General features: G+C 41.3%; 1 protein-coding gene across 4 annotated transcripts in view; it reads right to left on the bottom strand.

Moving 5' to 3' along the window:
• The window catches only part of SCAF8 (SR-related CTD associated factor 8), a 194,705-nt gene that overhangs the window by 115,222 nt on the left and 52,882 nt on the right, over nt 1–26,601 (bottom strand). For all 4 annotated transcript variants that reach the window (XM_029052298.2, XM_029052297.2, XM_039911137.1 and 1 more), the window contains 14 exons: nt 26,447–26,577; nt 25,827–26,003; nt 24,355–24,434; nt 22,497–22,614; nt 20,445–20,576; nt 19,200–19,312; nt 18,670–18,863; nt 13,880–13,980; nt 12,400–12,513; nt 8,026–8,182; nt 6,839–6,969; nt 5,928–6,072; nt 1,919–1,987; nt 1,193–1,411 (listed from right to left, as the gene is read on the bottom strand). In XM_029052298.2, the coding sequence (XP_028908131.1) occupies nt 1,193–1,411; nt 1,919–1,987; nt 5,928–6,072; nt 6,839–6,969; nt 8,026–8,182; nt 12,400–12,513; nt 13,880–13,980; nt 18,670–18,863; nt 19,200–19,312; nt 20,445–20,576; nt 22,497–22,614; nt 24,355–24,434; nt 25,827–26,003; nt 26,447–26,577 (1,881 nt within the window). The remainder of the gene's footprint in view (nt 1–1,192; nt 1,412–1,918; nt 1,988–5,927; nt 6,073–6,838; nt 6,970–8,025; nt 8,183–12,399; nt 12,514–13,879; nt 13,981–18,669; nt 18,864–19,199; nt 19,313–20,444; nt 20,577–22,496; nt 22,615–24,354; nt 24,435–25,826; nt 26,004–26,446; nt 26,578–26,601) is intronic.

The following is a 26,601-nucleotide window of genomic DNA, read 5'->3' as shown; positions in this document are numbered from 1 at the left end:
AGTAATATCTTTGTATATTATACTAGATAATAATGTATTTGTTAAGCGCTTACTATGTGCCGAGCACTGTTCTAAGCGCTAGGGTAGACACAGGGGAATCAGGTTGTCCCACGTGGGGCTCACAGTCTTAATCCCCATTTTACAGATGAGGGAACTGAGGCACAGAGAAGTTAAGTGACTTGCCCACAGTCACACAGCCAACAAGTGGCAGAGCTGGGATTCGAACTCATGAGCCCTGACTCCAAAGCCCGTGCTCTTTCCACTGAGCCACGCTGCTTCTCATAGATAATGAGATACTAGATACTAGATAATGCAAAACGTTTCACTGAATACTAAATTTTCCCTAAGAGGTAAGAATGGTACCTCAAAAATGGACATCAGCATTATGTCATGCCTTTGACATTATGAGCTTGAAGATAATTATGAATGTTTTAATTACAGTATGTGAGCTAATGATTACATACACAAAAACATCTACTATAAAAGTTGCCAGGAATTTCTTTCTACTACAGATACAATTCCTTTAGAAAACACTATGGGCCAATGAGGCTAAAAATGTTAATGCAACTTAACCATGTTGAATATTGAAAATAATTAGACCAGCTTTGGCTTTCACAATCTGGCTACCTGTCGTTGCAGTCATGGGTTCTAATCCTGACTCCACTATTTGGCTGCTGTGTGACCTGGAGCAAGTAACTTCTCATTTCTGTGCCTCATCTGTAACATGGGGATCAAGACTGTGAGCCCCACATGGGACAGGGACTGAGTCCATCCCGATCTGCCTGTATTACAACCCAGTACTTAGTACAGTGCCTGGCACATAGTAAGCGCTTAACAAATACCATAATCATTATTACTATTACTTATTTGTGTAGTGGTTTTTAAGGCACCAAACAAAGTCAGGTTCTTTTTTTCAGCAACAGCAGCCAGAAAATATTTTAGAATGCTTATCCAATTCTCTCCTCTTGGCAAGAAACATGGCACACTTCTGCAACACTGGAGAGAATGGTGTTTATATTTTTGTGGGCTTTCACCGGTCCCTACGCCTCATCCATGGTCTGGGCCACAGAAACCAATGCTACAACCCAGGCCAAATCTAATGGAAAGTACAAGGAGTACTGAAGGAGGAAAAATTTTGAGCGAGGAGGTGGATGGATTTTCAGAGCTAAATGCCTCGTTCGGATGATCTTACCTGATCTAGTGCATTCACTAGAAGAAATCTGATGGTCTGGGAGATGTGACCCTTTCTCATCTGCTTCCGTTTGGTGACTTGGAGGATTAAAAACACTTCCAGCTGTCAAGGTCTGAGTTACCAAACTGCTAGAAACCGAACCAACTGGTAAAACAAGGCTACTGTAAGGAACATCTTTCAGCGTCTCCGAAGTAATAGATAGTGGGGGTTGCACTAAAGCTGTTACAGGAAAAAAAGGAAACCAATCAAGCACTCTGTTGAGGGAATTTACATTAAACACTCATTTGATAGGTACATAAATTCTGAGTGCGCTCTTTAGGACTTTTTTTTTTTGGTTTGATATCTCAGCATTTGTTGATCTAAGTCGGAAAGCTTTAGATAGGTTTTTTTTTAGGAGGTGAGTAAATACCAACTAAGTATATTCCATTTTATAGAATAATCTGAAGAGAAATAATATGAGAAGAAACGATCAGTTTAGAAGCACTACATAAAACTATTTAAAAATCAAGGATAACTAATATCATAGCTTACTCTTTCAATTTCAAAAGTACACAGCACAGATGTGGAGGAAGAGAGTGTGTGAACTGTCTCCCTCCCAATTTAAAATAAATATCTGGGCAAAATGCCTAATTTAAAAAAAAATAAGTTTGGGGAGCTGATAAATAATGGGGCATGACATGGCCACATTTCCACGAATAAAGGAAACTGTAAAATTAACACACTCACATGTTGGTACAACTGGTGGAATAGTAGGTGGTGGCCCAACAGGTGGTGGAACTGGAGGAGGCATGAAACCTGGTTAAACATGAGACCAAATATTGAACCGCACTCATAAAAAAGTATTCTAAATCTAGAAATGGATAATGTATTTCTACGTTGACGATTCGCTCGGCATTCTCAGAAAATGATTATTTCTGTAAATTTGCCATTTCCAAGTGTATTAAAAAGCTCACCCATGATAATTTAATTCTACTTAAACTGCATAATCATATTTTTTTTTGCTTTTTATTGACTATAAATAGTTCCACTGTGATCCATTTATGGGAATTGAAAGAATCTGGAGAAGTCCTATGAGAACTACTGAATTCTGATCAATTTCAGTTCATGACCAAAAATACTGGGCTGTGTGCTGTCATAATCAACTAAATGAATAACTCCAAGTCAGAGCAATGTGCTTCAACTCTTGAGGTTAAACAAGTCATTTCTCTTCTCTTTCCACAGTCTCACTCCTTCCATTCATTACTGTTCAAGAACAACAAGTTGCCTCCTCAGTTTAAACAATTTTGTATATCATACTTAAAAGCCCAATCAATATAATTCTTTGCATAGGTAATAGGTGGAATGCAATTAATCAAATTAGGGGTCTATACATTTCAGGATAGCAGGGAATTGCTATAAAATGATCAGTTATTTTATAATAAAGAGAATGTTGCTTTGGACCTACCCACTTTACATTTGATCAGGGATAATAAAACCATTTTATATCATAAACAAAACAGTATTCCAATTTCAGTAATTTTCCTATTAAGCATTGCGTTTTTCATTGCTTTTAACTATTAAAAATAGAATTCAAAGAATGTAAACAAATAGCAAGTCAGTGAGAGGGCTGTACTGTGAGACTTGACCCGCCCAGTTCAACTTCCATGCCCTTGTTCTAATTCCAACACACTCCCCTCTTTCACCACACAAATATATCAGGGTAGAACTCTCCATGGTTTGAAAATAACAGGCTGAGCTACCCTGGACAGAACAGCATCGTCCAAGAGAAGTCCCGAGCCTAGCACAAACATAACTAGTCCAGATCGTAAGCTCACCAAAATTGGACACAATCTCAATTTTGGAGGGGGTTGTGGTGCCTCCTTGACACTGTTCCCCAGGCACTGTTTCCTGGGGTGCTCTGGACCATATAGAATCAATCCATAACAAGGGATTTATAATTCCCAATTTCAGGGCAGGCTGCCCCATAGCCTGACTCAGAAGGGCTCAGAGAAAGTTAATGTTACAACACTTATTTGAGGGTTATCAGCCTGGAGAGAGGCATGGATGGGGGGCAAAAGGAATCTATGGCACAGGCACTGTGATAGTGCTAGCACTTGTGTACATGGGCAACTATTAGTCTGCTCACAATTACTCAGTGCAGCCAGGAACTTCAATTACTAACAGTCTCCTGGAACTTCTACCATCCACTCAATGAAGTCACTGAGCATCTGGAAGTGAGGTTAGGATCTTCTGTCAACCTACTCAGGACCAGCTGGAGTTTGAGACAGAATGTCATGAGCTTGGAGTTTTGCAGGGATTGATTACAAGAATCTCGCTAGCATTAAGGCAGTAAAAATTAGTCGGCAAGAATTTATGATTAAGAGAAATGGTTCCTGACCTCAAGAAATGTATTTCATAATTAGCAAGTCAAAACCCATAAACATGCTGTCAACAGAGAAGCAGCTCAGCCTAGTGGTAGAACCTGGGCCTGGGAGTCAGAAGGACCTGGATTTTAATCCTGGTTCTGCCTCTTGTCTGCTATGTGACCTCAGGCAAGTGGCTTAGCTTCTCTGAGCCTCAGTTACCTCATCGATAAAATGGGGATTAAGACTGTGAGACCCATGTGGGACGGCGGGGACTGTGTCCAACCTGACTGGCTTGTAACCTACCCCAGCATTTAGTACCTGGCACATAGAAGTGCTTAGATACTTTTAAAAGTAAAAATAATGGTTACCCAATCCCCTTCAAATCCTGGCCAATAGCCTTAAAGCACTCAATCAGTTATCTTCTCCCTTATTTATCCTATTCCTTTCCCATTACATCTCAGTTTAAAGTCTTTGTTCCAGAACACCAACATACTTGCTGTGATTGGTTCTCATCTCTTTCTGTTGACCTCTTGCTCATGTGTGCCTGCCTGCTTCACTTCAGGCAGACCACTAGTCTTCCACTTCAGGCAGACCACTAGTCTTCCCCTACTTCAAAGCCCTTCTGAAATCACAGGTCCTCCAGAAGGCTTAATCTGAATCAACTCTCATCTTTATTTCCCCACACACTGACAACTCAACGTTTCTACATCACATAAGTACTTGGGTACATATAGAAACAGCATGGTCTAGTGGACAGCCCATGGGCCTGGGAGTCAGGAGGAACTGGATTCTAATTCCGGCTCCACCACTGGTCTGCTGTGGGACCTTGGACAAGTCACTTAACTTCTGGATGTCTCAATTACCTCATCTGTAAAATGGGGATTAAGACTGTGAGCCCTATGTGAGACAGGGAATATGTCCAACCTAATTAGCATCTACCTCAGCATTTAAAACAGTGCTTAATACATACTAAGCACTTAAATCCCATCACCATCACTGCATTTATGAACATATATTTACACTCAGTTGATTGTTCCTATTTGTAGTTTTTTTAGTGTCTCCGTCTCCCATTAGATTTCCAGCTCCTTGAGGATAGGGACCTTGTACCCTAAACTTATTGTACAATTCCAAGCACTTTGTAAAGTAGGCTGCATAGATTAAGTGCTTAATACATACTGCTGATTGAACATACAAATATAGTTAATTAAAAGGTAAATTGGTACCAGGAAGGCAGGCACCAAGGACTAAAGTACAGTGTAGTGTAAATGAAAAAACCAAAACCCAATAATCTCTTGAAACTCAGTTTTGCTTTAAAATAGGGCAGTGTTTCTTTTTAATAGAATTTAGTAACTTTGGACAAGCACAAAGATGTCAAGGGGTAACAGCAAAATACAATGTGATGAGACAATAAATGAATGATTCTAACATTCAGAAAAGGTCACTGATAACCGATTTGATGTAGATGGACCAGTTGTCCACCTTTCCTAAATTTTCAAAATACTCTGCCACCCATTTAAAAGCTCTCAATTCCCACTGCCATCCACCATTCTAAATCTTCTCCAATGTTTTTTGCTCCTATGGACTCACCCCCACCCACCGCCCCCCAGGTTTGTATTGTATATGCATTTGGAGTTAAACACTTTGGGCATTTGGTCTTCATCCTGCCGTGAGCCCCACAGCACTTACATATGTACCAGGGAATATGTCTACCAACGCTGTTGTATTGTACTCTCCCAAGAGCAGTAAGTACTCAATAAATATCACTGATTTATAGCCTTTTTATGTACTGATAACATTCTAATTCTCCTCTGTGCAGTTTGTGGCCACTCAAACAGTATAAAGTGTTATCTTTATACCTTTTTTCATTCATTCAATCGTATTTACTGAGCGCTTACTATGTCCAGAGCACTGTGCTAAGCACTTGGAATGTACAATTCGGCAACAGATAGAGACAATCCCTGCCCAATAAGAAGGCACATTGTTTTGATTGGTTTTAGTGTTTTTAAAGAAGCAGTGGGTCCAGAAGAGGGAACCCAGGGACGAGAGTATCCAGGTGAAGACATTTTTAGTTCCTCCGCAATTTCTTGGAAGACCAGAGCTTGGAAGATAGAATGGCTAGCCTGCTCCTCAACTACAGGGTGCCTGGGAGAAGATCAAAGCAGGTCAAAGACGCAAATTTGGCTGGAACGTAAGGGGTTCGAAAGGCGAAGGTGTCTGCATTTGATATGGAGGGATATCATTTGTTACATAAACAGCGAGTAAACAGAGCTCTGAGGAAATTTCAAGGCACACATTAAAATTAACTCCAACAAAAGAGATTCCCTTGAAATGAAACAATAATTTAGGCAGTGAACACCCATTATAAAGCATTAAATGCATGAACTCCTTACCAGGAGGTGGCTGTGAAGGGTTGAAACTTGCTCGCAAAAAAGGAGGTGGTGGGATTGCACTGTATCCAGGTGGAGGAACTGACATTGACACAGGAAATGTGGGTGGCACTAAATTCACAGCAGGTACAGTTGGAGTGACTGGAATCTTTTGGGGATAAAAAAAAAATTACACACACTTTACCAGCACAACAATTACAACAATGGAAAAAGAAGGCTGCTAGTTTATTCTTTCATTTCCAAACCAGGCCTAATTGACTCTGGGAATCAAGAGACCTGAGTTCTATTCCTGACTGTAAGTAAAGGAATATGTGCTGGGGCTACGCCATCAGGCACCACCTAGACCATCAGGCACCCCCCGAGGGTATTCCAGGTGGTGAACAGACCAAGCAGGAAACTAAAAAAATAGCTCACTAAAGTGGACGGCATTGAACAGAGCAGCTCCCAAGGATCGCCTGCTGGTCTGTGGAGCTCATCGTAGCTTCAGCACCATGCAGAGGGTACTCAGGAGTCAGATGGGTCATGCACATAAAAAGTTTTCATATATATGTTGTAATGTGCTGCCCCCCTGCCCACATACTTTTTTGCACCCTATGCCCTAGTGGGAACACAACTGGCAAAGAGAAGGGAAGCCAAGTAAAATGCCCAAACCACTAAAACGCTAATCGATTCCATCCCTCAAGTTATCAGCAATAAATTCTCAGGACTAAGGCTCAGCCATCATTTTCAGTGAGAACTTAAATTTCTTACTTTTCAATTTACTCCAACTTGAGAATGAAGGGAGCAAAGTTAAAATGGGAAAGGATGCAAAATTCTTTAGCTTGCAAAGTTGTTAAATCTCTTCTTTAGTCTAATTTGGACTATGCCTTTACTATCTTATACAATAAAACATAGAACAAACATACAGTACTAACCTGCAGCATAGCAACAGGCTGAGTGTATGTCTCTGTCTGTGTTGTTACCACTGTAGTCTTTTCAACTGTTGTACTTTGAGTAGTAGGGACAGTCTCTTTGACAGTCTCTGAGCTCTTCACAGTTTCCCAATCTAAACAAATTGATTCAACAGTGAATTAATCAATGGTATCTACTAAGCACTTTCTGTGTGCAAAGCAGTGCATTGAGTATTTCGGAGAGTACAATGTAATCGTGTTGTTTGACACGATCCCGTCCATGACGAGTTTTCAGTCTACAGGTGCAGACGGACATTAAAATAAATTACAGACAAGGCAAATGGGCAAGCATAGGGATACGTCCTTAAGTGTTATGGGGCCAGGGTGAATATCAAGTGCTTAAGGGGATACAGATCAAAATGCAGTGCTGATGCAGAAAAAAGAGGAAATGAAGAGTTTGTCAGGGAAGGCCTCTTGGAGATGTGATTTTAGTAGGGCACTGAAGGTGGGGAGAGTCTTGGGCCATCAAATGTGAAGGATGAGGGAAATCCAAGCCGAAGGGAGAATTTCAGAGAAGGGTCAGTGGTGAGAAAGACGAGATTAAAGTACAGTGAATACGGAGGCATTAGAAGAGCAAAGTGTAGTGGCTGGGATATAGGAGAACAGTGAGGTATGGTAGGAGAGGAAGAGCTTAAAGGGTTTTCTGTTTGATGCAGAGGTAGATATGCAACCAGCGGAGGTTCTTGAGGAGTGGGGAGACATGGCCTGAACTGCATTTAGAAAAGTGACCTGAGCAGCAAAATGAAGTATGGACTAAAGAGGGGAGAGATAGGATGCTGGGAGGTCAGCAAAGAGGCTGATGCAGTAGTCAGAGTGGAATAAGATAAGTGCCTGGATCCATGTGGTAGCAGTCTGGATGGAGGAAGGAACACTTTCTAGAGATGTTGCAAAGGAACTGGTTTCATATCCACTCAATCATATTTATTAAGTGCTTACTGAACTAAGCGCTTACACATCTGTTTTGTGTGAAACTAATTATTTCATTATAGGTTTTCTTTTACATTGGTTCTCCTATCTACCAAAGCGAGAAGAGAAGCAAATTACTGCATCAAAGTCAAAAGGGGATATCATTTTAAATGCTCACTGGTTGAATTTGCTTTTCAACACTCACTCAGACTATTATGTGCAAGATGATCTGGAAGAATTCTTACCACTATTAACAGTTTCTTGATCAATCATTCCTCCTTCAGCAAAGCCTTCTAGATCATCCAATTTTACTTTTTCCCATGGTATATATGTTACTCCAAGATCCACATCCCAGAACTGTTTGTATTCTGTTTTTACACCTTTGTTTAAGGCCCAAGCAATCTGGAAAAAAAAATGTTCACTGTCAAAATATCATAATTACAAAGATAATATAAAGCCTTAACGAAGGCTTATTTCATCAAGAAAACACTTCATTATCAGCCATTGATCGCAGTCAATCGATGGTATTTATTGAGCTTACTGTGTGCAAAACACTGTACTGAGTATTTTGGAGAGTACAATATAATCGTGTTTGACACGATCCGTGTCCGTGACGAATTTTCAGTCTACAGGTGGAGACAGACACTGGGAGAGTACAATAACAACAGGGAGAGAAAGACATTAACATGTATACTGTACAGATATCTACATAAGTGGTGTAGGGCTGAGGGTGGAGTAAATATCAAGGTGCTTAAAGAGTACAAACCCAAGTGTATAGCTGACGAAGGGAGAGGAAATAGGGGAAAAGAGGGCTTAATTAAGGAAGGTCTCTTGGAAGAGATGTGATTTTAAAAAGACTCTGAAAGTGGGGAGAGTGGTGGTCTGTCTTATATGAAGGGACCGCGGGCAAGGGGATGGAGACAAGATAGATGAAACTGCGATACTGTGAATGAGTAGGCATTAGAGGAATGAAGTGCACAGAGTAGGCTGTTGTAGGAAAAGTGAGGCACGGTAGGAGGGAGAGAAATGATTGAGTGTCTTAAAGCCAATGATAAAGGGTTTATGTCTTATGTGAAGTGCAATGGACAACCACTGGAGGTTCTAGAGGTGTGGGGAGATGTGGACTGAGCTCTGTTTAGAAAACTGACCCATGAAGCAAAGTATGGACTGGAGTGGGGATAGGCTGGAGTGGGGAAAGGCAGAAGCCAGGGAGGTCAGCCAGGAGCTTGATTCAGTAGTCAAGGTGGGATCCAGAAGTAGTTTGGATTGAGAGGAAAGCGATGTCCTACGCAATGTTATGAAGCAGGGCAAACATGCTTTGGTGTCAGTCGGAAAAATGTGCACTGAGAGAAAGTAATGAGTCGAGTACAATGCCAAGGTGATGGTTTGTGAGACAGGAAAAACAGTGGTACTGTCTATAGTGATAGGAAAGACAGGGTTTGGGTGGGAAGATGAGTTCTGTTTAGAACATGTTTAGTTAGGTGTCGACAGGACTTCCAGATAGAGAGGTGTTCAAGGCAGGAGGAAATATGAGACTGCAGAAGGAGAAAGATCAGGGCTGAAGAGGTAGATTTGGGAATCACATGCATTGTGACAACAGCTGAAGCCCTGAGAGCAAATGAGTTCTCCATGCAGTGGGTGTAGATGGAGAATAGCTGGGGACCCATAACTAACTGAACCTTGAGTGACTCCCACAGTTAAAAGATGGGAGGCAGAGGAGATTGTGGAAGAGACTGAGAATAAGCGAATAGAAAAATAAAAGGAGAACCAGGACAAGACAGAGTTACTGAAGCCAAGGTTGGGTAATGTTTCAAGAAGGTGGTGGTCCACAGTTTTTGAGGCAGCTGAGAGGTTGACAGGGCCTACGATGGAGTAGAAAATACAATCTGGCAAGAAAAAGGTCACTGTTGTCTTTAGAAGGGGCAGTTTCTGTGGAAAGAAATGGGTGGAAGCCTGATTGGAGGGGGTCAAGATGTGAATTGGAAGTGAGGAAGTGGAGGCAGCAGGAGTAGACATCTCATTTAGTGAGTTTGATGAGAAATGATACTAGGGAGATGGAGTGATAACTAGAAGGAGCCATTTGGTCAAGGGAGGGTTTTATTAGGAAAAGTGACAATGACCTTGTGTGAGAACAGTAGGGAAAAAGCCATTAGAAAATAAATGGTTCAACGGTTGAGGATGGTTCTTAGGGAAGGAAGAAGGGAGAGGGAAAGTGTTTTTATAAGGTGAAAGGGATAGGGCCAGATGCACACGAGGAGACAGATCTCTTCTTGAGATATTGCTGGAAAAGATGGGGAAGTTGAAGGGGTGCAGGAAGAGGGAAGCAATGAAAAGGAGCAGGAGAGACTGTAAGGAGATCACACCTGATCGTTATTTTATCAATAAAGTATATGGACAGATCATTAGGGGAAAGAGATGGGGAGCATGGGGGAGGATGCAGGATTGGAGGACAAGAGTCTCAAACAGCTGGCATGGACAATGAGTACAAATGTTAATAAAGATGGAGAGGTATTATTGCCAGGCAGAGTGAGGATGAAACTGAGAGGGATGAGGTCAGTCTGCTGCCTGGATTTCCATCAGCAGCACTCCAGAGCTTAAGCACAGAAGCAGAATAAACATACAAATCACTTCACCAAAAATAAATGCTAAAAGATTGTCCTTCCAAGCAATTCTGATCATTTTTTCAATGATGCTCTTATCGAGTGACTATTCTGAAGCCTTTCAGTTTTCTCTTTTATGACTCAGCCTACCATAAAGGAGGGGGTCATAAAAAAGAGGCTTCGATTCCTAACTCATCACAGTGACTACCTTGAACAATTTATGAATAATACATTAACTCTGCTCTACCATAACTTGAGTTTTCACTTCACATTTTTGTTACTGTTTACAGGGAGTAGAGAATGGCTCTCCAAAGATGTCTGAATGGCTTGTGCACTTGACCCAGGGTCAAATACGGTGAGCACTACTACAGGTGTTTTAAGAGAAACAGCGTGGCACAGTGGAAAGAGCACGGGCTTTGGAGTCAGGGCTCATGAGTTCGAATCCCAGCTCTGCCACTTGTCAGCTGTGTGACTGTGGGCAAGTCACTTAACTTCTCTGTGCCTCAGTTCCCTCATCTGTAAAATGGGGATTAAGACTGTGAGCCCCACGTGGGACAACCTGATTCCCCTGTGTCTACCCCAGCGCTTAGAACAGTGCTCTGCACATAGTAAGCGCTTAACAAATACCAACATTATTATTATTATTATTATTATTATTATTATTATTAAGAACGCAAACCCCATTACAATAGGAAAATGAGTGTATTCCTGATGTCAAATTGCATTACTCCCTTCAGTGTTAAAAAGTCTTACAGCAAAATAGATCCCAAATAAATGAGACTAAACTTGAGGGTGTTCCATGCTGATGAACATTTTTTGTTTATACAAGTCATTCAATCATTCATTAAATTGTATTTATTGAGTGCTTACTATGTGCAGGGCACTGTACTAAGCACTTGGAATGTACAGTTTGGCAACAGAGAGAGACAATCCCTGCCCAACAATGGGCTCACAGTCTAAAAGGGGGAGACAGACAACAAAACAAAACAAGTAGTCAGGCATCAATACCATCAAAATAAACAGAATCATATATACACATCATTAATAAAATAGAATAATAAATAATATATACAAATATACACATGTGCTGTGGGGAGGGGAAGGGGGTAGAGCAGAGGGAGGGAGTAAGGGCAATGGGGAAGGGAAGAGGGGCAGATGGAAAGAGAGGAAGGCCTCCTGGAGGAGGTGAGCTCTCAGTAGGACTTTGAAGAGGGGAAAAGAGTTAGTTTGGGAGATGTGAGGAGGGAGGGCATTCCAAGTTAGTGGTAGGGCATGGGCCAGGGGTCGACAGTGGGACAGGAGAGAAAGAGGCCCAGTGAGGAGGTTAGCGGCAGAGGAGCGGAGTGTACAGGGTGGGCTGTAGAAGGAGAGAAGGGAGGTGAGGTAGGACGGGGCAAGGTGATGGAGAGTTCTGAAGCCAAGAGTGAGAAGTTTTTGCTTCATGCGAAGATTGATAGGCAACCACTGGAGGTTTTTGAGAAGGGGAGTGACATGCCCAGAGTGTTTCTGAAGGAAGATTATCTAGGCAGCGCAGTGAAGTATAGACTGAAGGAGGGAGAGACAGGAGAATGGGATATCAGAGAGGAGGCTGATGCAATAATCCAGTTGGGATATGACGGGAGATTGTACCAGCAAGTTAGCAGTTTGGATGGAGAGGAAAGGGCGGACCTTGGCGATGTTGTGAAACAGACCAGCAGGTTTTGGGGACGGATTGGATGTATGGGGTGAAAGAGAGAGCAGAGTCAAGGATGACACCCAGGTTACGGACTTGTGAGACAAGAAGGATGGTAGTGCCATCCACAGCAACGGGAATGTCAGGGTGAGGATGGGGTTTGGGAGGGAAGAGAAGGAGCTCAGTCTTGAGCATGTTGAGTTTTAGGTTATTTAGAATGTGTATACATAAAGCTACATGTATTCAGTCAATGGAATTAATTGAGCACTTACTGTGTGCACAGGCTGTACTGAGGGCTTGGGAAAGAACAACACAATTGAAGACAATAAAAAGCAGAAATTCCTTACCTTAATAACTTTGGACCCAATTTTATAAGACCCAGAACTAAGTTTCTGAAGAGCCCGATAGGCATCTTGTCTATGTACCATGCAGACATAGGCACAGCCCCTGGGAGGAATCATCTGGAGGAAAATATTTTTTAAAAGTTATCACCCCCAGTAAAAAATACAAAAAGAGAGCAAGCGAGAGAGAAAGAAGCAAAGTGAGCCATTTGAACCATTCTACAACATTAAAGCAATTCTAATTGGGGAAAGCAATCTATGGTGGGAGAGAGAGAGAGCTTCCTTTCACTTTTCCTTGTATTGCCTGAGCTCGAGTCACGCCTAAGGAGGCATATTAACTACAATAAAGCTATGGCAATAGTATGGCAATTTGGATTAGGTGCACTTCTTAAAAGGCACCCAGCGACCAGAGTAAGGAGCTAGAAAGTGCTGTGATGGTCATTACCAAACCGAGTGCTGCCCTCTTCAGCTTCAGTCTCACTTAACAAAGGGTCTGCACATGTAGCTTGGCATTTTGGAACAGTGCTTGGCAGTAGTAGACTTGTGCTTCAGCAATAGAAAGAACTGTGGATGTCCCCGTTCCACTAGAAACCTACAGATAATCTGTCTTCATGGTTCTATAATAGTCTCTTCCTCCATTCTTTCAGCTGATGAGTGGGACAATATGCAAGTCTGCAGCATCAATGACAGATCCCAACAGCTACATGTTGGCAATTATCCTAAGGCCCAAGAGTGGGTGAGTGAAAAACTTTGTCTCTAAATGGTTGCCAGGACATAACCAACCCACTCTCAGGACAGAGACAGATCTCCAATAAATGCTCTCAGGGAGATCAGACAAGTGTGTGTCTCTTCTCTTTTTACCATTAATGCACATGTATAATTCAGAACCTATACCTTTCTTACTATAGATTTTAACTGGCTAACAGAGTAAAATTGAGAGTCAATTTTTAAATCCCAAAGGAAAACCCACTAAAATCCAAGAAAATCTTTAAACATGCTACAAGGCGGAAATGTGGTACTTAAATTTCAGTAACTTTTATATGATAAAAACACTTAGAATTCAAACTTAGTTATGACTTGTAAATATAAAACTGAAAGAAAAATGAGAATCTACACTAAAATTCAAAAGAATTTTGTTATGGAATTTTTTTTAAACCATTTTTTCCATGACCACACCAAAATTAGTTGAACTTTGGTTGCCACCTTCAATAAGAACATTAAACCAAAGGCTACCTCTGCTAACTACGTAGGCTTTTATGGTAATGTTTTCAGCTGCAGCAGAGCATTTTGAGGGCACCCATATAGTGCAGTATATCACCTTTTCAACTGTTAACATTAAATTAAAATGCTCCTGAAGGGAACTATCCTATAAAGTTATTTTTATTCATCTAATTTTATTCATATAAATTTATTTAAAAAACCTCTGGTCTTCATTAAGACATTGAAATTCATAACTTTAAAACTCAAACGTCTCAGTAAAACTTACATTAATAGATTCGATCTGTCCAAATTCTTCAAACAGATTGGTTAAATCTTGTTGTGTCGCTTTCTTGTCGACTTGGCCAACCCAGAGAGTAGTGCTACAGACTGTGGAGAGACAATCACAAGCTTGACATTGGTCTGCACTTACACATATATTTTTACTTTTATAAATCGTGTAGCAAATAAAAGTCATGAGAAATAATTAAAAAATACAAAAAACAGTAACGAAATCAGAATACTGGTTCAAACAGGTCGCGTACAGAAAGTCCTCAATTTGACATCAATCAATGATACATATTGAGTGCTAATGTTGAGCAGAGTTCCTGTATTAAACCCTTGAGAGAGAAGGTAGACATGATCCTGCCCTCAAGGAGTTTAGCTGCCCTTAAGGAGCTTACAATCTAGTGGGAGATAGTTTGATTGAAAATTAAAAATGAGAAGTAGTGTGACCTAGTGGAAAAAGGACAGGCCTGGGAATCAGAGGGCCTGGGTTCTAATTCCAGCTCCATTATGTGCCTGCTCTGTGACCACGGGCAAGTCGCTTAACTTCTCTATCTCGGTTTCCTTGTCTTTTAAATGGAGTTTCATTCATTCATTCAATCGTATTTATTGAGCGCTTACTGTATGCAGAGCACTGTAGTAAGCATTTGGAATGTACAATTTGGCAACAGATAGAGACAATCCATGCCCAACAACAGGCTCAATGACTGTCACTCCCTCCACTTACTATGAGCCCCATACGGGACCTGATTAGCTTGTATCTACTCCAGAGATCAGTATAGTACTTGGCACACAGCAAGCACATAACAATAAATTAGGTGCTTAACATACCACAACTATTATTATTTCAACAGACTGTCAACTCCTTGAGAGTAGGGATCCTGTTTACTTTATTGTACTCTCCTAGGCCCTTAGAATAGTGATCTGCACAGGGTAAACACTCAAATATCAAGTGATGGTGATGAACACCATGGGCAGCGGGTGTACATAGGACCCAGAAGAAAATAAACTGAAAAAGAATGAACTGTGATTCAGTATGAAGTTTTGCAACTTGGGACAAATTTTAGAAATTGGGCATAAATTTTTGTTCTATGTAAATGAGCTGATGCACTAGTGTCTATCTTTTAGCACAATATAACAGAAATTCATTTTGAGCCATTTCATTTTTACCTGAACATTGTGCTAGAACAAAGCACAGGATCGATAATTCATTCATTCATTCAATAGTATTTATTGAGCGCTTACTATGTGCAGAGCACTGTACTAAGCGCTTGGGATGAACAAGTCGGCAACAGATAGAGACAGTCCCTGCCGTTTGACGGGCTTACAGTCTAATCGGGGGAGACGGACAGACGAGAACAATGGCACTAAACAGCGTCAAGAGGAAGAACATCTCGTAAAAACAATGGCAACTAAATAGAATCAAGGCGATGTACAATTCATTAACAAAATAAATAGGGTAACGAAAATATATACAGTTGAGCGGACGAGTACAGTGCTGTGGGGATGGGAAGGGAGAGGTGGAGGAGCAGAGGGAAAAGGGGAAAATGAGGCTTTAGCTGCGGAGAGGTAAAGGGGGGATGGCAGAGGGAGTAGAGGGGGAAGAGGAGCTCAGTCTGGGAACGCCTCTTGGAGGAGGTGATTTTTAAGTAGGGTTTTGAAGAGGGAAAGAGAATCAGTTTGGCGGAGGTGAGGAGGGAGGGCGTTCCAGGACCGCGGGAGGACGTGACCCAGGGGTCGACGGCGGGATAGGCAAGACCGAGGGACGGTGAGGAGGTGGGCGGCAGAGGAGCGGAGCGTGCGGGGTGGGCGGTAGAAAGAGAGAAGGGAGGAGAGGTAGGAAGGGGCAAGGTGATGGAGAGCCTTGAAGCCTAGAGTGAGGAGTTTTTGTTTGGAGCCGAGGTCGATAGGCAACCACTGGAGTTGTTTAAGAAGGGGAGTGACATGCCCAGATCGTTTCTGCAGGAAGATGAGCCGGGCAGCGGAGTGAAGAATAGACCGGAGCGGGGCGAGAGAGGAGGAAGGGAGGTCAGAGAGAAGGCTGACACAGTCTAGCCGGGATATAACGAGAGCCCGTAATAGGAAGGTAGCCGTTTGGGTGGAGAGGAAAGGGCGGATCTTGGCGATATTGTAGAGGTGAAACCGGCAGGTCTTGGTAACGGATAGGATGTGTGGGGTGAACGAGAGGGACGAGTCAAGGATAATCACTGAGGAGTCATATTTTTGAGCCATTTTTGTTTCAATGAGCAAACAAACTTGTCAGGTGGAATATGAAGAAACATAGCACTCGCAAGGTTGCCAAGACCCATAGTTGACTATAAAGTTCTATGAAAATTTACCACCACAGCTCTTAAATTGCGTCAATATGATTAATGTTAATGACACTCAAATATGCTTGACAGGGATGGATGTCTGCACACAAGGCCACCATCTTAGCACTTTCTCCTGTCATTTCGTCCTCCTTCGACTTACTCTGCTCCTTTCCTGCTTGTAACCCCCCACCTGACTACAGCTGTGAGGACCTGTGAGAAGCTTGAGAGAGGAGGACCTGAGTGAATGGGGCGGGGTGGTGCCGTCTCCTTTCCTCCTAAGCCTACACTGCTGCCCAATCCACCCTGCCACAGTCCAGTCTATGGACTCAAAACCCCACTGTTGAGGGATAGGGGCGAGAAAGAGACACCACTATAAGGAAAGGAAGAAAGGAAAGGGGGAATGCCGGCAGGATGATACCGGCTGAGAAAAAATACTGAAGCATGGGACTTGGGAAGGAGGACAGGCTTGGGTGGTGCGGGCAGAAAACAGCTCGGAATGAGGGTGGGGAGGATTGGGCAGAATTGATTTATAATCAGTTATTGGGTGTATTATTAGAGGGCCAGGTTTATTACTTTTTTTATTATAACAATGGTATTTGTTAGTGCTTATGTGCCAAGCACTATAAGTGTGGGTGTAGATATTTGTGGTGTGGGTGAGAAGCAGCGTGGCTCACTGGAAAGAGCACGGGCTTTGGAGTCAGAGGTCATGGGTTCGAACCCCGGCTCTACCACTTGTCAGCTGTGTGACTTTGGGCAAGTCACTTAACTTCTCGGTGCCTCAGTTACCTCATCTGTAAAATGGGGATTAAGACTGTGAGCCCCACGTGGGACAACCTGATTCCCCTGTGTCTACCCCAGCGCTTAGAACAGTGCTCGGCACATAGTAAGCGCTTAACAAATACCAACATTATTATTATTATTATTATATTTTACTTTAATGCCTGTATCCCCCTCTAGACTGTAAGCTTGTAATGGGCAGGGAACATGCATGCTAATTCTGTTGTAGTGAACTCTCCCAAGCAATTACCACAGTGCTTTCCCCCTCTACACTGTGAGCTCATTGTGGGCAGGGAATGTGTCTGATGCTATAGTGTGCTTTGCACACAGTAAGCGCTCAATAAATATTACTACTACTAATGCTCTGTACATGGTAAGGGCTCAAAAAAACCCCTGATTGAAGATAACTGGATTCCAAATGGGGCTCACAGTCTAATAAGGAACAGAAAGTGAATCCCCGTTTTGCAGATGAAGTAACTGAGGTACATGGAAGTGAAGTGATTTGCCCAAGGTCACCCAGCAGGTTCATGGTGGAGTCAGAATTAGAAATCAGGCTGTCTCACAGGCTCTAGCTCTTTGCTGTAGGTCATGCTGCTTCTCTGGAGTATACTGAAATAAATCAGCAAGTAATGCAGGATGTAACTGCAAATGGCATGTATTGTGAGGTGTTCATACCTTGAGGTACCACTGCACTGAAAAAAACAGACTCATATATAAAACTGGACATTTTAACAAGTTGGACATAGGAGTGACCTGATCATTTTTTCAAATATTTTGGTTATAGAACACATACCAGAGGACAGGTTCACTGAAATAGTACCATAAAAAAAATGAGTCTTGACACTTAGTACACAGAAAATCTGTCAATCGATGGTATTTAATGAGCGTTTACTGAGTGCAGAGTATTGTACTAAGCACTTGGGAAAGTACCAGACAACACAGTTGAATGAAGCAATCCCTGCCCCCAAGGAGCCTGTAGTCAATGGGCGGGGGTTGGGGGGCGGAGAGGAGGGGAGAAGACGGGAGGTCAGACATTAAGATGATTAGGGGTAAGAGAAAATAAGTATATTTACATACGTTCCGTGGGGCTGGGGTATCAAAGTACTTAAGCGGTGCACAGCCAAGTTCAAAGATCACATAGAGTGGAAGGTGGATAGAAGAAATAAGGGGCTTAGTCTGGGAAATGTGATTTTAGGATGGCTTAAAAAGTGGGGAGAGTGGAGGACGAGAGCAGTGGACTGCTGGATATGAATGGAGGGTGTTGAAGGCCTGAGGGAGAATGTGGGAAAGGAAGGGTCGGTGGTGGGACAGACTAAATCAAGGTACAGAGAGTAGGTTGGTATATGAGGAGTGGAGTGTGTGCGTTGGGTTATAATAAACCACAGAGCCGTAAGGTGGGAGGGATACCTGACAGTGCCTACAAGCCGACAGTACACTGTTTCAATTTCAGAAGCTTGAACTAGTGGTGACATTTATCTGAAAACCTGCTTATAATTCTAAGGACAATGCAGGCCAAAGAAACTACAGTAAATACAATCACTTTCCTTATACTAGTTTCCCCAAAGCAATGCATGGAAATGAGTACTGCTGCCTATTTACAGATTTGCAATTAATATTCTGTTAAGGAAGAGAGAAAGCACCAAAACTGTGGTTTTAACTGATGGGAAAAAGTTAAAACAATTTGAAGAGAGCTATGGTAACTTACCACTTAGTGTTTTAGATCGTATAGGGGGCAATCCTTTTTTTTGTCTTTCTTTCTCCCTTTCTCTAGCTCTCCTTTCACTAGAGTATGATCGTGATGACTTTCTCTTCCTTTCTCTTGATCGTGAGCGTGATCGCTTTCTGTGCTTGCGTTTTCGAGAACCAGACCGGGACCTGGACCTTCGTTTTCTTGGTGATCTACAAGACATTTATTTTTAGTGAGCCTGGGAAAATATTTCCCCAATTGAACTTTTTTCTTACACAACACACTTTCTGCTTAACTTCATGCATTTCTCAAGAAAATGAACCAGGTGAGTATTATGAAGATATTCAAATGAACATCCATAATTGATGTTAAATTAAAACCAGAAAATTTATTTTATATATCGCTTATTCAATGAAAATTTTGGAACTACAAGTAGAAAAAAGAATGCCATTTCCAAAGGACTCCTATATACTTTAATCTTGGCCTGAGGAAGAATTGGTTACTTGAAATTAATTAAAGCAACTTGAGTCAAATAAGTATTTTGAAACCTTGAACGAGATCTTGAGTGTGTCCTTGATCTAGAACGAACAGCAACTTTCTTTTCTTCTTGTTCAAAAACCTCTTCTTCAGCTCCATCTTGCCCTTCATCTATATCCATATCCTGTACATAAAAAAAAATTCCAAAAATTAAGTTGCAAGGACAAATAAAATATTGGTTTGGAGACAACCTGAAATTACTCAGAACTTTTGCTAAGCCTTGGAAAAATGGATGCTCTATAAGCCAATCAATAGCATTTCACTGTCTATCGTTTACCCTGTGTTGTACTAAGTACTTGGAAGAATATGAAAGGAATCAATATTCAAGGACCCTGCTCTGAAAGAACTTATAGTTTAGTGGGGAGACCGACACAAATTACACAAAGGTGAAAATTATCACGCTACTGGGAATATTTAGGTAATTAGGTGGTGAGGGAGGACTAAAATGGCAGTTGAGGGGATACGAAATGGGGAGTTTAGAGATTAGTCAGGGAAGGCCGCCTGGAAGAGGTGTGATGGACTTTGAAGATGGGGAGATTGTGGTATCCTGGATATGAAGAGGAAGGGAGTTCTGGGAATGGGGAAGGACATAAGCATCAGGTTGGTGGCAGGAGACGAGCAAGGCATAATGAATAGGTTAGTTTGATAGAAACAAGGGTGTGAGTTGCACAGTGGTGGGGGTGGATAAGTCTGAAAGAGAGAGTGGATTGAGTCATTAAGGCCAATGGTCACAAGTGTCTGCATAATGCAGAGAGAGCTGGGAAACCACTGGCTGTTTCTGACGAATGGGGGAGATGTGTATATAGTGATGTTTTAGAAAAATAATCTCAGCACTAGAGGGAAGTATGGACTGGAGAGGGGAGAAGCTGGAGGTAGAGAGACCATTAATGCTGAGAGACCAGAGATGCAGTAGTCAAGCCAGAATATGATATGAGTCTGGGCCAGTGTGCTGGTCGTTGGAATTGAAGATGAGGGATGGATCCTGGAAATGTTGTGGAGAAAGAACTGATAGGATTTGGTGACAGACTATGGGAGTTGAAAGAGAGGGAAGAGTCAAGGATAATGCCAACACTCCAGGCTTGGGAGACAGCTGAGTGGTTTGTCAGTCGAGATATGAGCCGTCCCTATATTAACTTACTAGAGAGAAGACATAAGCAAAGGAAACAGTCTCTATTTTTCAGTTATCTTCACATGCATTAGTTTTTAACATCATGTTTCCTCTCATACTTAAATCCTAGAGAAAAAGGTAATTTTACCTGTTGCTGAATATCCATTGTATCATCTAGGTTTGTTTCTGGTTCAGGAAACTGCTGTTGGCTACTCCCCTGAGATGGTGAAGCAGAATGCTCTGAACCGAATGTTCCTTCCTGACTGTCCTGAGTTACTACCTGTACAGGAAAAAAAAAGTTGTTAAAGTTAGGACAGACCTTCAAAATTAAAGCATCCTGGTCTTGGAATAGAACATCCCTCAAGTATATATGTACACAAATATCAAACATATATACAGATACTACACACTACCAGGTTACATAAACATAAACAATTAATATTCACTGAGGTAAAGTACATAGGGACAAAACTTAATTACCCATATAAAAATAAGCAGAGTAAAACAAAGAATGGCAGTGGAAAATAACCTACCACTAAAAATCGATTGGGTCCTCACTGACAATGGCCCTGAGTTAGGAGCATGAAAGTGAAGGGTTGAAAATCTGGATGCAGTGAAATAGGGAGGACAGCAGGGGGTAGCTGAGGGTGAAAAGTTGGCCAACTCTGAAACTCTGGAGCCAAGAGTCAGCCCCCGAGTTCCTGTGCAAAAAGAGTTTAGTGTGGGTGTATAAAGATTCTTGAGTTCTCATTGGGTGGATGAATGGGTGAGTGGTCTATGTGGATGATGAGTTAACAATAATCACGTGCTTGCTGAGTGGATGCATGAGGGGCTGTGGGAATTTTGTTGGGGCAACCAGAAATACATTCTTCTTCCCATTTATACCCTTAGACTGTGAGCCCCCTGAGAAGCAGGGACCTTATTTAATACCAACAGGTGTAGTCTCTCCCAGTGCTTAGTTACTATTAATACAAAGGCTGCAGAAATCCTCCAAAGACAAAAACAATTCTCTCTTTTGTAGATTTACCTGAGTTTCTTTTTTCATCTTTCCTCCTGTGGCCTGCCGTTTCTCACTAAGAAAACATATGCATGACTAATTTCAACTTCTCCACAGACCTGGGAATGAATCCACTTCACTATACATTTATGCCTATCATCTATACATACAGGAAATACCTGTGAAAGAGTCAACACTGAAAAAATGCCCCAAAACACAAGTCATAGGATGGTCTACTCTGAGAAGGCAGAAATGTAACAAGACAGACTATTTCTGATATAGGTCATTACATGTTCTTCTTTCGAAGAATCAATGGTTCTACCACTTTTTCTGTCCTTCTAAGGAAGAAGCAAGGAACCATTAATTAAGCACTTCTAAATTCTATTCAGGTACTCCCAGCAATAACATTCTTCATTAGCAGTAGTAGAAGAAATAGTACAGTGCTCTGTGCACAGTAAGTGCTTAAGGAATATTAAGCCCTGGAAAAGGGTACACAGGTAGGAATCAGACATGGATCCTGACACTCGAAGAGGTCACAAGCTACTAATCCTGTGTGGTCCCCATATTTTGAGCCAGTTCCTCTGACCCTCCTATTACCAAAAATGATTTGGCAATCTCCTTCCCTCCTCCCACCTCTCTGAATAAAGACTGAGTTAAAGAACAAATCGAGCTTCCCTGAGTGCTTTCATGCCTAAATGCACCTTTTTCACCAGGATCTACCAGTGGTCCCACATATTCTAGCCTATTTCCTGCTATTGGTATATTGGAAGTATTTCTGATTATAAAACCAATTACTTTCAAACCCATGACATCAGTTCTGAATCTTAGTTTATAATCAGTCAATGGTCTCTTAGAGACCACTGGGGCATGCTAAAAAGAAAGGTATAGACAGGCTTGACGTCTTTGAGGAGCATAAAAATCTATGAGAATTCCAAGTTCCAATGATCACACAAAACCAAATGGAGAACCAAACTCAAGTAACCAAGAGCAGATATAATCAGAAGCATGAGAGTAACCTGATGGGAGATAGTCACAGGTCAAGTTACTAGAGTGGCTGGAGAAAGGAGAGATGAATCTGGGAAGGCTACATTGTTTAAGTACCACTTTAAATAGGCTGAAAAGTTACAGTGCTGAGGAGTTTGTAAGAAGAAGTTTGTAAGAAGTTTGTAACAACTCTATTTAACCCAAGAAAATACTATGTACCTTTTGAGGCTGTTGTTGCTCTAGGAGCTGTTGTCGAAGATGCTCAAGATTTTGCTGTTGCAATTGTTCAGCTAATTGATGAAAAATTGAGTTGTTCACTGATTCTGAAACATGAGAGCTAACAAAAATTTATGATTTTTAAAACCTTAGTACTCAAACGAAAATAGATATCAAGTATCACATTTTGCTTTATGAGTCTACAATTTGTGACTCAGTAAAACATTACAGTGTGCTTGCATATGACAAGCTCAGCAGTGCAGAGGGAAAAATCTGCCTTTCAGGGAGAATAATTTTCATTTAAGAGGGATTCTAGCATATGCCGGGTTTACAATTAAATTGCTGCATGCTTCAACTGCTACACATAATTTTCGTTACAAGCATTTCCCCTACAAAATGACTGTTGTATACTTGCAAATACCCTTGCTAGCATGAGATTATGTTGTGTTGACTATTATTTCAATGATAAACAAGCAGTTGGGGGAAGGTAATCTGAACACAATTGAAAGAGTACCCATCTTCTCTCACAAAGTGCAGAATCAGAGACGTCTGTGGCCGTGCAAAACAATTTGCATAATCTGACATTTCTCTAATTCATTAGCATGACACTGGGAACCACTTGCAATACATTAAAGCTTTTGTTTTTGTGTGTACTGCTAATAAACGATATGGATGAGGAGGTGACAAACGTTGGTTTTTTTTTAAACACGCTTTGCTAAGCTGTCCCACATTATGACCAAACCATGTGACTAAGATGTCTCATTCTGGGATGGAGTCATATTTACAGTTTTAGAAGCTTTTAGAGAATTTTATTTTGATTCATAGTTTGTGTACCAAAAACAAAAAAAAACACCCCAAAACCAATATTGGCAGAATTCAATACTCAATTCAATTTTCAGCCTGTTTTTTCTGTACTTTACATTTAAATTCAGTATATTCTAATCAACTCCTGGAGCTCCTTCCCCCCTTGGCATACAACAGGCCACCATATACCTCACTTTCAAAGCCCCACTAAAATCACATCTCATCCAAGAGGCCTTCCACCAGCCCTCCTTTCCCCTATTTTTTCTCCCTTCTGCATCTACTATGCACTTGGATCTGTATCCCTGAAGCACTTGAAATACAGCCCAAAGGCCCAAAGTACTTTTAAGTTCATATTTGATATTTATTTCCAGGGCTGTCTTCCCCTCTGGACTGTAAACTCCCTGTGGTCGGGGAAAGTGTGTATCAACTCTGTTGACTGTTCTCTCCCAAGCGTTTAGTACATTGTTTTAACAACAGTAGGCCGTTCAGTAAATACCACTGACTGATTAAATCAGAAGTGGTAAAGATAACTGTGCGACTGCAAAACTGAAGATTGTTCCTCTCCTAACCTAAACTCTACTTCCCCATCATTCCCCAGAATGCATACACTCAAATATAACTCCCAGGCCTACTGCAGGGACAGCTTTCTCTCCTCACTCGTTTCTAGCCTGGCCCAGTGCATGTAGTTGACTTAGGACATTTTTACAGAGGGGTAAATGCTTAAGATTTTAGTGTGATGACATTTAAAGCAGGTCAGCACAGTTCACTGACTGCATTTGCCCTTGCTCCTTGGAAGCAGCACCAAAACAAAGCAGCCAAGCAGTGACTTTCCCATCTTGGAAAAGCCTAAGACTGTTTACATGACCTCTTTTCTAAAGCTTCCCAGTCAACCCTCATCTATCTTCCCAAGACTTTTTTAAGGAGCCTTAAGTCCATGCCTGGTTAAATGACATTTCACTTAGAGTAGGTCCCTAAACACACACACATACACACAGTTTAAATTCTGTTTGAACTAAAGTTTTCCATTAATTAGAAAGAAAATCATAACAGATCTTACTGCTGAGAAGTAGGGGTTTCCTTTTTAGGCTCTTCGCTATGTTCAGAATCTTCTCCAAAGTCATACCTGTCCATCAGCTTCTAAGTGAAAAATTAAGAGTGTCACAAAATGCGCTTCTTTTGAATGAAAAGTAAAATATGTACAAATATCCCAAACCTTTCGTTTTTAAAAAATCTGATCTTTTTACGAAGAGGAATTCAGTTCATTTTGGTATTTCTGCAGCCAAAAATATAAGATACTGTAATAACATCTTAATAATAATTCACAAGCTGAGGTTTAAGTTAAGCCTTTTTTTAAGCGTATTCGTTAAGCCCATATTATGTTCCAGACACTATACTATGTGCTGGAGTACATATAAGCTAATCAGGATGGACACGGTCCATGTCCCACAGGGGGCTCACAGTCTTCCACCCCATTTTACAGATGAGGTAACTGAGGCAATCAATCAGTAGTATTTATTGAGAGAATACTGTGCAAAGTACTGTATCAAGTGCTTGAGAGAGTACAAGGTAACAGAGTTGGTAGGCACGTTCTCTACCCACGAAAATCTTAGTCTAGAGGCTCAAAGAAGTTAATGACATGGCCATGGTTTAACAGCAGCCTGCATTATTACCCAGGCCCTTCTGACTCCGAGGCCCGTGCTCTATCCACTGGGTGACACTGCTTCTCATTCTCAAGTATTCTTAAAGTAACCTGAGCATGCTCAGGGTCTGCAATTGTCCAGTTATTTCTTGCAAAGTTAAAAAATAGGAATGAATTTCTTGAAGTTAACTGATGTTTTTTCTTTATTTGAAGTGGTATTGATCAAAAAGATGGATGAGCCTTGAACAGCAATACTATCACAACAATAAAGTAAAAAGTGAATGTTACTGCCACCTGCAAACATATGAAAACTATGCTCCCATCCACAAATTTTGGGATGTGTGAACTGGATAAAATTCATCTGCAAAATTTTTCCAGTAAGACCTAATCAAATTAACAAACAGTACTTGTTTCTTTAGTTTCTTTAAAATATAAGTACCAGGAATACTAGATTTTCCCTTAACATATTATTGTCTTTGTTTTAATCCTACATGATTTTCATAAAAATGCCTGCAAGATTCTTGTCAGAACCTCTCGACCAGAAAAAAAAAAAGACTATGGGAGTTATATATGTAAATATAAAAGATGTTTATAAAAAATAAGATTAAAATTCTTCAGATGCAGAATATGAACACAAATTCTGCATTATTTTAAAATCACCATCATTCTTCTATTAAAAGAAGCAGCTGTGGGTCACACTTCTCTGGGTTTCAGTTTACAGACACCTACTCTCCTCTCCTCCTCAGACTGAGTTTCATGTGGATCAGGGATGGTGTTGGTCTGATTGCCTTTTAATCTATCACAATGATTGGCTCATAGTAAGCATTTACAAATAGTAGTTATTTTAGTGACAATTGTTTTATACCACATATTACGGTTTTATACTTCACCTTGTTAAAAGGAACACTCTGTTCTAGTGGGTTGAGTGTATTAGCTGCTGCAGCTGCAGCTGTAAGTTGCGCTGTCAAGGCCTGCAGCTGAACAACCAGACCAGCATCCAGGGCCTGGAGTAAGGAAGGCTGGGGCTTCTGTTGCTGTATCTGGAGCGTCTGAATTAACTGCTGAAGCTGAGGGAGGGCGAAGAAAAATAAAAGATAATCTATCTGCACAATAAACCTGAACTACAATCCACTCAATTTCCACTAAAATCCATAGACTATTTGTACATTGATTGATTTTCAAGATGAAAATCCGAAACGCCATTAAAATCTGAAAACGGATCCCTTTTTAATAGGAATGGGTTAGAAACCCAAATACAAATAATGTTTGTGTCTTAACTATCACCAGTAGTAGAATTTCATTACTCCTCAAAAGTTATTATGGAGACTCTAAGGAGTTACAAAGATTTACAAGGCTTGTGTCAGTAACAAATCAAACCTCTTAAAAGTGAAAGCGAGGAAAATACCCCCTCAGTGACTAAAGCACCCTCACACTTACAACTTACGATGCTTCAAATGGCATTCAAGTATGTTGTGTTGCCTCAGGTATCAAAGAGACAAAAGATCCAAACCTGTTGACCTTGAGGGCTCTGCAAGATCTGGGCCACGGCAGCAAGCGTATCCGTATTGGTTATCTGAGACACCCATGGATCAGGTAAGCCTTGCACAACGTTGGCTGGGGTAACAGGGGTCACAGGAGTTCCTAAAGAGTGCCCCGAGAGGAAAA

Source organism: Ornithorhynchus anatinus, chromosome 2 (assembly GCF_004115215.2).
Source record: "Ornithorhynchus anatinus isolate Pmale09 chromosome 2, mOrnAna1.pri.v4, whole genome shotgun sequence".
In the NCBI taxonomy this organism is placed as follows: domain Eukaryota; kingdom Metazoa; phylum Chordata; class Mammalia; order Monotremata; family Ornithorhynchidae; genus Ornithorhynchus; species Ornithorhynchus anatinus.
The sequence above is the reverse complement of the archived record's forward strand: the minus strand, read 5'-3'. Positions and strand labels throughout refer to the sequence as shown.